This window comes from Moschus berezovskii, chromosome 5, assembly GCF_049115385.1.
Source record: "Moschus berezovskii isolate FMDL1 chromosome 5, NW_MosBer_1.0, whole genome shotgun sequence".
Classification (NCBI taxonomy): domain Eukaryota; kingdom Metazoa; phylum Chordata; class Mammalia; order Artiodactyla; family Moschidae; genus Moschus; species Moschus berezovskii.
Genome location: NC_142464.1, coordinates 69,996,090 through 70,010,478, shown reverse-complemented (window position 1 = coordinate 70,010,478; position 14,389 = coordinate 69,996,090). Strand labels below are relative to the sequence as shown.

The 14,389-nt window shown below is 36.9% G+C and overlaps 1 protein-coding gene across 1 annotated transcript in view; it reads right to left on the bottom strand.

Moving 5' to 3' along the window:
- The window catches only part of SLC30A9 (solute carrier family 30 member 9), a 100,772-nt gene that overhangs the window by 67,035 nt on the left and 19,348 nt on the right, over positions 1 to 14,389 (bottom strand). Inside the window, exons 3-5 of the mRNA XM_055433949.2 lie at positions 4,854 to 4,916; positions 2,100 to 2,199; positions 178 to 270 (exon numbers count right to left, since the gene is read on the bottom strand). Coding sequence (XP_055289924.2) covers positions 178 to 270; positions 2,100 to 2,199; positions 4,854 to 4,916 — 256 coding nt within the window. The remainder of the gene's footprint in view (positions 1 to 177; positions 271 to 2,099; positions 2,200 to 4,853; positions 4,917 to 14,389) is intronic.

Here is a 14,389-nt window from a genome sequence, read left to right as displayed (position 1 = left end):
TGCATGTCACAATTAAGACCTGGTGCAGCCAAATAAATAAAAGTAAATACTTTAAAAAATATGTATATATTCTGCTTTTAAAACATGTCATTTTAAAAATCCTGAGTCTGTCTAAAATGGGTTTTTATTAATCCCAAATTCAGCTTGTATTTTATCCTAGAAGAACTATGTTCTTACTTTGCCTCCACATCTGATCTCAAGTATACAGTAAACGACTCGGTATCTTCATGAGGACTTCGTCGTCTGATTTTTCGTAGTTGTTCCAGATCACTGAAGAAAGAAATATGTTGAATTTATTCAGAGAACATTCATATAGTTCAGGATTATTAAGGGCAGATAAAAACCACTAACTAAGCCTCATTTTAATAGCTAAAGCTAGATAGCCTGTAAAAATCAGCTTAAAGATGACATTTTGTACATAAAAGTGGTTTAGAAAGAGTTGAAAAACTAAGAATTATTCTGACTCAATATAGATACCATAATATAACATGTAGTGAGTCACACCCTTCAGCAGTGCTTGTCCCTTCATCTGCTGTGGATACACCACTGCAATACCTGATGCATGAAGAAAAAAAAGTAGAAAGAACACAGATTTGAGTATTACTCCTCTATATGAGGATGTAAACTTAATATTTACAGTCATTTGTTTACATCCAGATTAACTGTCATTGTTCAGTCGCTAAGTATCCGACTCTTTGCAAGCCCATGAACTGCAGCACGCCAGGCTACCCTGTCCTTCACTATCTCCCTGAGTTTGCTCAAACTCATGTCCAGACTAATACTAAGTGGTAATATCATTCATAGGTATCAATTTATAGAGTATATGTCAATTTCATGCTATTTAATTATTTTTCTTTCTCTTAAATTCTGAAAGGTTGATACATGTATCAAGTCACTCTGCTAAACAGTCATTCTAAATTTGACCACTGGTCTTCCTAAGGAAATTTTGTAATAGCAACAAAAGACCTATAAACAAAAATCTAAGGAATTCCCTAGTGGCCTAGTGGTTAGGATCCCAGCTTTCTTGCTGTGGCTTGGCATCAATTCCTGGCCAGGAAACTAAAATGTTGTAAGCTGTGTGCTGCAGCCAAAAAATAAAAAAACTAAGGTCTAGATCAGGTAGCAAAAGATCTGTATTCTGGTTCCCACTCTGTCACTGACTCACTAAATGAACCAGGTCATTGCTAACATCTTTATTATATTTTCTGGCCTAAATATGGAGATAGCTATACCTAACCTACTTTACTCATAAAATTTTTGTATGGGAGACAAAATATAGTTTTATATCATTATTATAATTGGTTGTTGTTTCAATATTTACAGAAGTTGTAAAACTGATTATAGGAATCCTTACTTATTGATATTATACCATATGTTACGCACTCCAGTATTCTGGCCTGGAGAATTCCAGGGACTGTATAGTCCATGGGATCGCAGAGTCAGACACGAATAAGAGACTTTCACTTTATATCCTAGAAGATGTATCATGGTGGGGGTGATGAAGGGAAAGCCTAGATCATCTGATATCTAAATTGCCAAGAAATCTTCCACTTAAATATATAGCTTTCCTAGATAAACATACAAAAGAGGGGAAAACATTTAAATTTGTAAAAAATTTACCTCAATAAATCTCTTCAGTTAGAAGAAAATAATAAGATACCAGAAAGTAAAATAATTTACACTCAACAAAAACCACAGCTAGAATGTGAACATAAACATAATAAAATTGCTGTACCAAAAAAAATCCCAAATTTTAAAGCTATATTAATATACAAATACTCTTATTGATAATTATGCTACATATTAACAATAGAACTCCTAAGGTTCTTGTGTAACACATAGATTTTTGAAGAGCCTATTTTTTTGAGTTAAAGGAGCCAAGAAAGACAGGAATTGCTCAAGCTAGAGCAACCTTCAGTTTAATAAGCTAACAATTTTAACATTTTTAAAAAATATTTTTAACTGAATAAAAATATTTCTTCAATTTAGGAAGGAACCATAGTAAAGTTTCCACATGGATGGTAGCTGGCAATAAATTCTAGGAAGTAACCGGTTATTTAGATAGAGCAAACCACTACATTAAAAAAAAATTACCGTACCTGGATTTGAGACAGAACTCATTCATTGCTCTGACTCCAGTGATGAAATTATTCTGAGTATACTTTGGTCCATATTCCCTCTTTTTAAGAACTGCTTTGACTAAAACCAAAAAAAAAAAAAAAGGAAAACATACTAAATATGCACACTGGAAGTCACATTTGAAGATGAACATATGATAATTTTTAAGTGGGGTCACTAGTGAGTTCCATAGAAAACAGGTTTTTCCTGATGCACTGGATGGCATCAGGGGAAAATAAAGTCTACTTCAAGTACAGAACAGGACAGAATTAAACTTGCAACCACCCAGAGTCTAAAGTTTAAAAGTTAAACTTTTAACTCCATAGTTCATCAGTGCTTGCTTGCATGCTAAGTCTCTTCAGTCATGTCCGACTCTTTGTGACCCTATGAACTGTAGCCCCCCAGATTCCTCTGTCCATGGGATTCTTCAGACAAGAATACTAGAGTGGGTAGCCACGCTCTCCTCCAGGGGATCTTCCAGACTGGATGCCAAAAGATCAACCCTTTGTCTAAAGGACACCTTGCAAAGGTATTACTGGTCTGTTAAATCGTACTGCTGCTGCTACTGCTGCTAAGTCACTTCAGTCGTGTCCGATTCTGTGTGATCCCATAGATGGCAGCCCACCAGGCTCCGCCATCCCTGGGATTCTCCAGGCGAGAACACTGGAGTGGGTTGCCATTTCCTTCTCCAATGTGTGAAAGTGAAAAGTGAAAGTGAAGTCGCTCAGTCTTGTCTGACTAGTACACTTTAAATTGCTTGGAAAGTCTAAGTGAAAATGAACTGAAGTTTCAATTAAAAAATTACATGCTGGTTCAGTGTTCTACAAACACTGGTGAAACCAACATTAAAAAAAAAAAACAGAAAGTAATCAAAGAGTATTGCATATAATGAAGAATCAGCATTTTTTGTGAAAACTTGTTTCAGTTACGTATAATAATCTATATATATATTACATCATTAGTACTTCCTATGTGGGTTGCAGTCAAAAAAGTCTGAAATTCACTGAACGATTTCACATAAAGTAACAAAGGTGAAATAAATATAAGGAACATTTTTATCAGTTAAAAATTATAGGAAGTTAATTATTGATTATAAGCAAAACACTGCCTTCTGTTAAATTATTCCCCTATTATCAAGTATCAAACTGTTCATAAAAAATGACAGACATCAGTAACAAAATACCAATTTGGCATCAGTTACACTCTGTGGATTAAAATTACAGCCAACATTGGTCTGTTCATTTTTATAAAGTTAGACTTTTAGTCACATGATATAAATAACATAAGCATATCTTGGAAAAGCAGGAGAAAAACAGCAGAAACTCATGTGTTCTGTTTCAAACTGTTGCCAAGTTACTTCATATTCTATTCTCATATCTAGTAACTACTAAGGCTTCTGTTGTACTTGCAAATTGAAAGAATAAATTAAGACTAAACTATCCACTACTGAAGAAGGCAAAAAGACTCTTAAACTATGAAAGTCAAAATTCACAAATCATAGTTAATAAGAACATTTCAAAAATAAAGTTCTATATAAAAATCAAAACTTTATTTGAAAAAAAGTATATAAGGAAGTTCAGGTTTCTTTTTGCATAAGTCTCTAAACTACCTTATTCTAATAATCCTAAAATAGTAAATTCAAATGATTATTTCAGGATAAATACATTTCTCTTTAAAAAAATTAGTTTTTTAAATTACTTTTTAATAGTTTCTTCAAAGTATCTAGAACTCCCTGTTGGCCTCTCCCAGTCCAGATTATTGATGGTAATACAACATTAAGTATTCTTAATTGTGATTGTACAGTATGTATCATTTCCACAGTTATCCTACAAAAAAGAAGTCCCATTTTCAGCACCACCATAGAGGAGAAAACTATGACTCAGAAAAATCAAGTAAACTGCCCAAAGCCATAAAGCTGGTACATGCTAAAGCTACAAACTGAATTTACTTTTGTCTGACGCTAAAGCCATGGTGGAGAAGGCAATGGCAAGCCACTCCAGTACTCTTGCCTGGAAAATCCCATGGATGGAGGAGCCTGGTAGGCTGCAGTCAGTCCGTGGGGTCGCTAAGGGTCGGACATGACTGAGCGACTTCACTTTCACTTTTCACTTTCACACATTGGAGAAGGAAATAGCAACCCACTCCAGTGTTCTTGCCTGGAGAATCCCAGGGATGGGGAAGCCTGGTGGGCTTCCGTCTATGGGGTCACACAGAGTCGGATACGACTGAAGGGACTTAGCAGCAGCAGCAGCAGCAAAGCCATGGTGATCCTACTCACAGAATTAGTACCTCCATAAAATATGCTACTTTGGACATGGGAGCCATAGCCCAATTATAAAGAAGAGAACTGCAAACAAGAATTCCTTCATTACTTAATCACTCCTAGAAATGGAAATCAAGAATGTCCAAACTATCTCGATTTCAACATGCCACAGGTATTGGCCTCTAGTTCTTTATTAATCACATTACTTTTCTAAAAATGATAAAACAATTTTTATTTGCCTTTACTCCTTTCTTTGGGCTTTTGAAATAACAATTACCATAAAATTTATGACCAGAATGCAAATTTCAGTAGAAAATTAGTTTACAAATAGAATAAATCCTTATGGTCAATATATTTTTTAAAAAGTAAAACTGAATACACCTTTATAACTGTAAAGATATCTATAGAAACTAATTATATATATATAGTTCAAAGTACCATTATAATAAAAAATAGAATAAAACATATTTACCTCTTACTTGGAGAGGTTCTTGCTTAATAATTGGAGCTTTCAATTCTGCACCCATATTTTCTGCTGTAAAGATTAAAAGTTATTTTAAATAGTTGTATTCATATAAACCCTATAAACTTAATTAACATTTGCTAAAACAATCTGGCAATGTATAAAAAAGATAATATATCACAGACCAAGATTAGAGTAGTTAAACATTGTTGCTGTTGTTTAGTTGCTAAATCATTCTGACTCTTCTGCAACTCCATGGACTATAGCCCACCAGGCTCCTCTGTCCAGGGGATCTCCCCGGCAAGAATTCTGGAGCAGATTGCCATTTCCTTCACCTGAGGGTCTTCCTGACCCAGGGATTGAACCTGCATCTCCTGCACTGGCAAGGAGGGTTCTTTACCACTGAGCTCCCAGGGAAGCCCAGAAACATTAGAAAAATCTATTAATTCCTCTCATTAACAGATTGAAGGGAAAAAAACTGTAGAATCATTTCAGGAGCTAACCAAAAAGCACTTAATAAAATTCAGCACCCACGCAAGTTTCAAACCTTTTTAAGAAAAATTAGGACAAAAGGAATTTCCTTGGAGGGTAAAGCAAACCTGTAACAAACACCGTATTCAATGGTAAAAATTTAGATGCATCCCTTCAAAACAAGGAACAAAACAAGGGAACGTGCTGTCGATTTTTCCACCCCCAAACTGTTCTAGAGATGCTATTCAATGAAGAAAGGATGATTATTAAATGGTTATTGGAACAATGGTACAACCCTCTCCCACTTCAAAAAACATTTAATAAAATGAAACTGTAATCTACCTCATACCATAAACAATCAATTCCAGGAAAATTAATGATTGAAGACTAAGGCATTTATATGATTAGGTGGCACCAGTGGTAAAAAACCAACCTGCCAATGCTGGAGACACAAGGGATGAAGGTTCAATTTTTGGATTGGGAAGATCCCCTGGAGGAGGAAATGGCAACCCACTCTGGTATTCTTGCCTGGGAAATCCCATGGACAGAAGAGCCTGGCAGGCTACAGTCCATAGGGTCTCAAAGAATAGGACATGACTGAGGCAATTTATTTCTATTTCTATAGAAATAGATATTTATTTCTATACAAATATATTATTTTATTATTTATATTTATATTTTATATTTTAATTTTTATATTATTATAAATATTTATTTCTATAAATAGAAATAAATCTATTTCTGCTTCATTGACTATGCCAAAGCCTTTGACTGTGTCGATCACAATAAACTGTGGAACATTCTGAAAGAGATGGGAATCCCAGACCACCTGACCTGCCTCTTGAGAAACCTGTATGCAGGTCAGGAAGCTGGACATGGAACAACCGACTGGTTCCAAATAGGAAAAGGAGTACGTCAAGGTTGTATATTGTCACCTTGCTTATTTAACTTATATGCAGAGTACATCATGAGGAACGCTGGGCTGGAAGAAGCACAAGCTGGAATCAAGTTTGCTGGGAGAAATATCAATAATCTCAGATATGCAGATGACACCACCCTTATGGCAGAAAGTGAAGAGGAACTCAAAAGCCTCTTGATGAAAGTGAAAGAGGAGAGTGAAAAGGTTGGCTTGAAGCTCAACATTCAGAAAACAAAGATCATGGCATCTGGTCCCATCACTTCATGGGAAATAGATGGGGAAACAGTGGAAACAGTGTCAGACTTTATTTTTTTGGGCTCCAAAATCCCTGCAGATGCTGACTGCAGCCATGAAATTAAAAGACGCTTGCTCCTTGGAAGGAAAGTTATGACCAACCTTGATAGTATATTAAAAAGCAGAGACATTACTTTGCCAACCAAGGTCTGTCTAGTCAAGGCAATGGTTTTTCCCGTGGTCATGTATGGATGTGAGAGTTGGACTGTGAAGAAAGCTGATCGCCGAAGAATCGATGCTTTTGAACTGTGGTGTTGGAGAAGACTCTTGAGAGTCCCTTATACTGCAAGGAGATCCAACCAGTCCATTCTAAAGGAGATCAATCCTGGATGTTCATTGGAGGGACTGATGCTAAAGCTGAAACTGCAATACTTTGGCCACCTCATGCGATGAGTTGACTCACTGGAAAAGACTCTGATGCTGGGAAAGGTTGGGGGCGGGAGGAGAAGGGGACGACGGAGAATGAGATGGCTGGATGGCATCACCGACTCTGTGGACATGAGTTTGAGTGTACTCCGGGAGTTGGTGATGGACAGGGAGGCCTGGCGTGCTGTAATTCATGGGGTCTCGGAGAGTCGGACACGACTGAGCGACTGAACTGAACTGAACTGAACTGAGGCAATTTAGCATGCACGCATGATTAACAGACCATATATAGAGAAAAGAAAGCTTCAAATTGGGCGACTGTATTTCCAACAAATACAATCAACAAAGGATAAGTATGAAGAATATTTAAGAATTCCTCCAAATGTGTTAAGAAAGAGACAACCCATTAGAAAGACAGAAAAGGGTAGAATACAGGAACAAACTCGCACAGGAAGGGAAGTACAAATAACCAATAAACATATGAAGAGATGACAGCCTCGTTATTAATAAAATCCAAATGAAATCACCCTGGTGGCTCAGACTTTAAAGGGTCTGCCTCCAATGTGGGAGACCTGAGTTCGATCCCTGGGTCGGGAAGATCCCCTGGAGAAGGAAACGGTAACCCACTCCAGTATTCTTGCCTGGAGAATCCCATGGACAGAGAAGCCTGGTAGGCTACAATCCACGGGGTCACAAAGAGTCGGACACGACTGAGCGACAGAACGGAACGGAACGGAAATGAAATCACAAGATGCCATTTAACAACCACTGGATTATGAAATATGAGAAATATGATAATACCTAATGTTGGCAAGGGTATGGAGCAATGGTAACTCATACACTACTGGCTGAAATACAAACAGGTACAATAATCTTGATAAACAAATTGGCATTATCTAATGTAGCTGAACACAGGCATAACCTACAACTTAGCAATTCTATTTCTAGGTCAACATATATGGCACGCAGAAACTTGTACAAGGGTATAAAAAGATGAACATTCAAAGCAGTACTGTGTTCTGTTGTTTCAAACTGGAAACAATCCAAAGTCCACAGGCATGAGAACAGATAAAGAAACCATGTTATATTCATTCAGCAGCATTTTGTACATCAGTAAAAAAGAAACAACATAATGACTATCTTTCTTTGCACCTTTACTATTAAGGTAACTGCAAGCACTATTTAAGCACTTAATGTGCATCAACTCATTTAATTCACACAACAGCACCCAAAAGTACATGCTGTAATTATCTCAATGAAAATTAATGAATTAGACACATATACAATTAAGATAAATCATGGCAAAAAAATTTAATGAAAAACTAAATCACAGAAGCATACAATAAATTATCACAATAAAGTAAGCTAAACAATTAAGGACATATGCTGCTGCTGCTAAGTCACTTCAGTCGTGTCCGACTCTGTGTGACCCCATAGACGGAAGCCCAACAGGCTCCCCCGTCTCTGGGATTCTCCAGGCAAGAACACTGGAGTGGGTTGCCATTTCCTTCTCCAATGTGTGAAAGTGAAAAGTGAAAGTGAGGTCAGTCAGTCGCGACTGACCCTTAGCGACCCCACAGACTGCAGCCTACCAGGCTCCTCCATCCATGGGATTTTCTAGGCAAGAGTACTGGAGTGGCTTGCCATTGCCTTCTCCGTAAGGACATATACAATTATCTAAATCTATTCCTTTTATTTTTTTACTCAAGAGATTGAAACACAAAATTCAGGACAGTCACATGGATACAAAGGGTGAAAGGAACTATGAAAAGAAATATTAAGGATAACAAGAATGTGATCAAGAATGCAAGGTTAGGTTAGATGGTAAATTACAAGGTTAGGTGGTAAATTATAGGTGTTGATTACAGATATTCTTATACATGTATCAAGTATTTTGTAATAAAAAACCTCATCCTTAAAATATCATCCCTTATTATATTTATATCCTCACTCAATAATAAAATAACATTTTTGAGCCTATTAATAATAGCTTACATTTACTATTTACCACGTGCCACATACAGTACTATGTCCTTTACATCATTATTTCGTTTAATCCTCACAAAGCTGCTCTGAGTACTCTTATTATCTTCATCTTATTTGGAACTTCCCTCAATGTCACACAGCTAGTATTTTAAATATGGAAGCACAGTCAGGATTAAAACCCAAGCCATTTTATTATTCTATTCTTTTAACCTCTTTCCTACACTGCCTCTACATTTAAAATAATATTTGGTATAAGTTGATATTTGCATGTTTTCAGGAAAAGAGGATAGAAGTGAAAACTGGATCGGCAATGTGGAGATCACTGGTAACCTTTCGACAACAGCAGTTTCAGCAGAGTCGTGATGGAAGCAATTGGTAGAGGTGAGAAAGGGAGATGAGACACTGAAAGCAATATCTGGACTTTCAGTAAGAGCTGGAAAAGAGAATGGAACCAAGCAATCATCATTTATCAAAAATAAAATAATGATTTTATTTTTACAGAGGTGGAAGTAATGAAATAGGGAAGATAATCATTTCTTCATATTTAGAATATGCATTTATATAAATGATAGGCAACACCATGAAACCGAACCTGGTTACCTGATTTAGACTTCTGCCACCTTACGGTCTGTCTTTGGTTTACCATCCTCTTTTTTCTTGCTTTTATTTTTATTTTGTCTTTCTGGCCATCTGTTAGATTGATAAAATTTTCTATATTCTCCTCTCACCCCACTTCCAGCTGGTTTTTGAATTTACAAGATTAAAGTTCTACTGTTTTCATGATTCTATTTAGAAATTTAACATACATGTTTTCTTATAAATCTTTCTAATCATCTGTAAGGTTATTTATCATCTTGACCTTCCTCTGAACAAGAAAAATATCTTTAATAACCACTGAAATTTCTTTTATCTTACCACTCTAAAATTTGAGCATTTAATATAAAGTTTACTTTTACTATCAATAACTTTACTAACACATTTAAACTATTTCTGGCTCTTCACTGTCCCAACCCTTCTCTCCCTGAGTTTACTCTGCATCTTACAGAAACACGTATTTGAATAGTTGGTTTTTTTTTAATACAGGTAGTTTAGTAGTAAATGATAAGTCATCTTTACATGTGAAATGTTATTTTGCCTTTCCCCTGGAATGATTATTTGCATGCTCAGTTACGTCCAGCTCTCTGTGACCACATGAACTGTAGTCTGCCAGGCTTCTCTGTCTGTGGAATTCTCCAGGCGAGAATACTGGAGTGGGTAGCTATTTCCTTCCCCAGGGGATCTTCCCCACCCAGGGACTGAACCTTCATCTCCTGCATTGGCAGGCAGATTCTTTACCACTAGTGCTACCTGGGAAGCCCAAGAGCCCATAAGATTGTACTTATTAGATGATATAATCCTTTTAAAGCCCCAATGATTATTTAGACCATGTAAAATTCTAGGGAACATTTATTTTTCCTCTGACCATTTCATGGACAGTACTTCAAATCATTTCTCCTTTATTTTCTGCATATTGTTGCAGATAAAAAGTCTACTTCAAAAGAGTAATAACAATTGTACTAACAGCAGCCTCGCTTTTTGGAAGCTAGGTTGGGTTGTTTTCTTTTTCAGTTTTGAAATCTATGGATTCCTTTTCATTTATACTGTTTAGTACTAAAAGTGTACTTTTGATCTGAAGATTGATTTTCTCAAATTCTGAACAATTCTCATCCATTATCTCTCTATATATAATTTCTCCATCCTCTCTCTCTCTCTGAAATGCCTGTTGAATATCAGCTAAAGGTTCATGCCTTTCAAAAGCTTTTTCATTTTTTTGGAAAATCTTTTTACTTTCTTATGCATATTCAGAATGAATTTCAATTTACTAATTCTCCACTTGACTATGGCTATTCAATGTACTATATTCTTATTTTAATGACCACACTTTCATATCTAGGAATTCTCATTGGCTCTTCCAGATCTACTTATTATGCTTTTATTTCTGCCAGTTTGTATTTCAAAATATGAGTACTTCACTTATTCTTTTGAGGATATTAAACTTATCTGAAGCAATTTGGGCTGTTATTTTAAAATTATCTGGAGCTAATTCATATTTGATTGTTGATTTTGTTGGCTTTCTTGTGCTAGAATTCTTTGTGTATTTTTTACTGAGATATAATTGACATAAGGTTCAGTTCAGTTCAGTTCAGTCGCTCAGTCGTGTCCGACTCTCCGCGACCCCATGAATCACAGCACGCCAGGCCTCCCTGTCCATCACCAACTTCCAGAGTTCACTCAAACTCATGTTCACAGAGTCGGTGATGCCACCCAGCCATCTCATTCTCTGTCGTCCCCTTCTCCTCCCGCCCCCAACCTTTCCCAGCATCAGTCTTTTCCAGTGAGTCAACTCGTCGCATGAGGTGGCCAAAGTATTGCATTTTCAGCTTTAGCATCAGTCCTTCCAATGAAGGTGTATAATATATTGATTTGATTAATTTATATATTACAATATGATCCTTTATGTACTTCTAAATTTTGGAATTTGCAGTCTTATTCTGAATAGGATACACTGTTTCACTCTCCATGATCTATTGCCCAGAACTCAATCTGACCCTTCTGTCCTGAACCAGATCTCACACTGCCAGTTTGAAATAACTATCCTCCAGTTTAGTCTGCCAGCCAGCAAAAAGTTTAAGTTTCTGTTCTTTCTGCTGCCTCCACCTACACTACACCTTCTATAACACAGAGCCCCAGATAAATATAAGAGGCTAGCTTCAGCCTCCTATAGGAGGGTGGATGGGTAAATTCACACAGTGAGTCTGGCTATGCATGCAGCACTTACAGATCCATTACCCCAAATAAGCCAAACTTCTGGCTACCAGTGCCTGCTTACAAACCCAGAGGCCAGTATCTTCTGTTTCAATTCTTGGATACATCTTTTTTTGAGTCCACTTACTTCAGTTTTCTCTTTGCACACTCAGTCTATCACACCAGTAAGTTGAGAAGTTGAATGGTTACGTCAGAGCATTCCTTCAACAATGCTATTGCTATCTGATCCAAATTTCTGCCAATCCACTGATTTACCTTCTTTTAACACTCTTATGTATAAATTAAATATCAACAGAATAGGCACTTAACAAAAACAAAACTCTCTTCAAAATATAAACAAAAAAATCTTACCTGTAATATTTAGTATATTTCTCAATTATTTTTCAGGGAAAGCAACTGGGAAAATGACTTAACATGGTATATTATGTTTTCATAACTAAAACATGTACAGAAAATTCAAAAAGGCTTTATTTTCACTGTTCATCAGATTCTAAGTAACTTAGGATGACACACTGGTTAAAAAACAAAAAAGAGGCCTAAAAACACTTCTATTTAATTAGTAACTATGGCTTCCAACATTTGACATTGATCAGTTAAATGACTGATATTTTATTTCTGTCTGGCTATACAGAAAACAAATTCTAAAGCATCTTTATCTACAGAATCTATGTATCAAGTACTTAAAATTTTGTTTTGGGGAAATAAAGCCCTGGGCAGACAAAAATGAAGGGATGGGGTGGTAGAATATTAAGCTTTGAACACTCATATAGTGTGTGAACAACTGAAATCTACTATCTAAAATTTCGCAGACAGCTGTTCTTTCTACAATGATCAAAGTCATTCAAACAAATCACATAAAATGAGGTGCTCTTATACTGATATTTTTGGATATTCTTCTAACCACAAACTGTCTAGATATTACTAAATATATAGTGTTAAGACTCACAAACAAGAAATGCTAGTAAAAAGCTCAAACACATGAAGAAATACTTTTTTTACATACCACCATCTTAATAAATTTACACTGGATCACTGGAGTAGAATCTTGATGATTTCAATAAGCAACCAGACATGCTATCCATGAATATCTCCAGACATTTTGTTTTAAGCTCAAGTCCTGGCTGTTTGCCACACATCTGCTGTCATTAGCAAAATTAAAACTGATTTTACTAAAATTTAAAACATCTGAACGCTCCTTAAAAACTTAACGATTCCTTAGCAAGTCTCTGCCTCTTAATGAGCTGTTTCTGACTTTATCATGTGATTTGAATTATTCAAAAGTCAACCTCAAACTCTTAAATAAACAAATTATCTTTCAATCAAGCAATTACTTGCTGTCTATCTGATGACTGGTGGTTTAGTCACAAAGTTGTGTCCGACTCTTACAACCCCATGGACTGTAGCTTGCCAGGCTTCTCTGTCCATGGGATTCTCCAGGTAAGAATACTGGATGGGTTGCCATTTCCTTCTCCAATCTGATGCCTAACAAGGTCTAATCTGGCTTAAGAAAATTCTGAAAAATTGAGCCCAAAATAAAACCATCAGTAAACAAGGTAGTCCTAATATAATAGAATAAACTAATATTTAAATTTCACAAGTCAGCAGAGAAAAAAGAAACTGAGTCACAGATTTCAATTTCAAGCATTCTGTAAAGTGGAACCAATATTAAATACCTTTGCCTGAGTCGATGTTCACCTCACAATAGCATTATAACACGTTTTATCTTTAATTACATTATTCTACAACCTGTTTCGTCTCCCATTTCAATGTTCTAAATAAATATGCTTATTTCTGGAACTTAGGGACTCATGGACTCATGACACTCTCCATTCCTTCATCCTCTAATATCCAACTCTCAATCTATACCCCAGCAGTTCTCCATCACCACAAGGAAAAGAGAAGAAACTCACTAAAACTGGATAAGCCCAAAGAGAGGATGCGGCTTACGAAAAAGGATGAAAAACAGGCATGATTAACTGTCTTGCAGTATCTCACTGTGCACACTGTTCACTGAACCCAGGGTAGGTAAGGTGTGAGCTAAGAGGCTAGAAGAAAACTAGAAGAGCCGCAGCAACTGCAGACATGTTTATTCTCTCCGGGCTGGCACAGCCCCCGTAGCAGCTGTATCCTCTCCTCTTGTGGTTGGCCCATCGGACACAGCCATGACACAGCCTCACCACCATAACATAGCCCCAAGGGCTTTTTCAGCTGGAGCTTATATATACATGCATACAAAACAAAAGCATGGTAGACCGTGGCCAAGTGGTTACCTTGTCACGTGCATGCACAGTGGTGTAAGTGATCTCAGCTGTTATATTATCATTATTTACAAAACATGGGGCAAGAATGAGAGTGTGGGGGCGAGAGATTCTGACCACTGCCATCTTGGCTAATTTGCTCTTTCCCTGCTGCTGCTGCTAAGTTGCTTCAGTCGTGTCCAACTCTGTGCGACCCCATAGACGGCAGCCCACCAGGCTCCGCCATCCCTGGGATTCTTCAGGCAAGAACACTGGAGTGGGTTGCAATTTCCTTCTCCAATGCATGAAAGTGAAAAGTGAAAGTGAAGTCGCTCAGTTGTCTGACTCTTAGTGACCCCATGGACTGCAGCCCACAAGGCTCCTCCGTCCATGGGACTCTCCGGGCAAGAGTACTGGAGTGGGGTGCCATTGCCTTCTCCGGCTCTTTCCCTAGATAAACATAAACA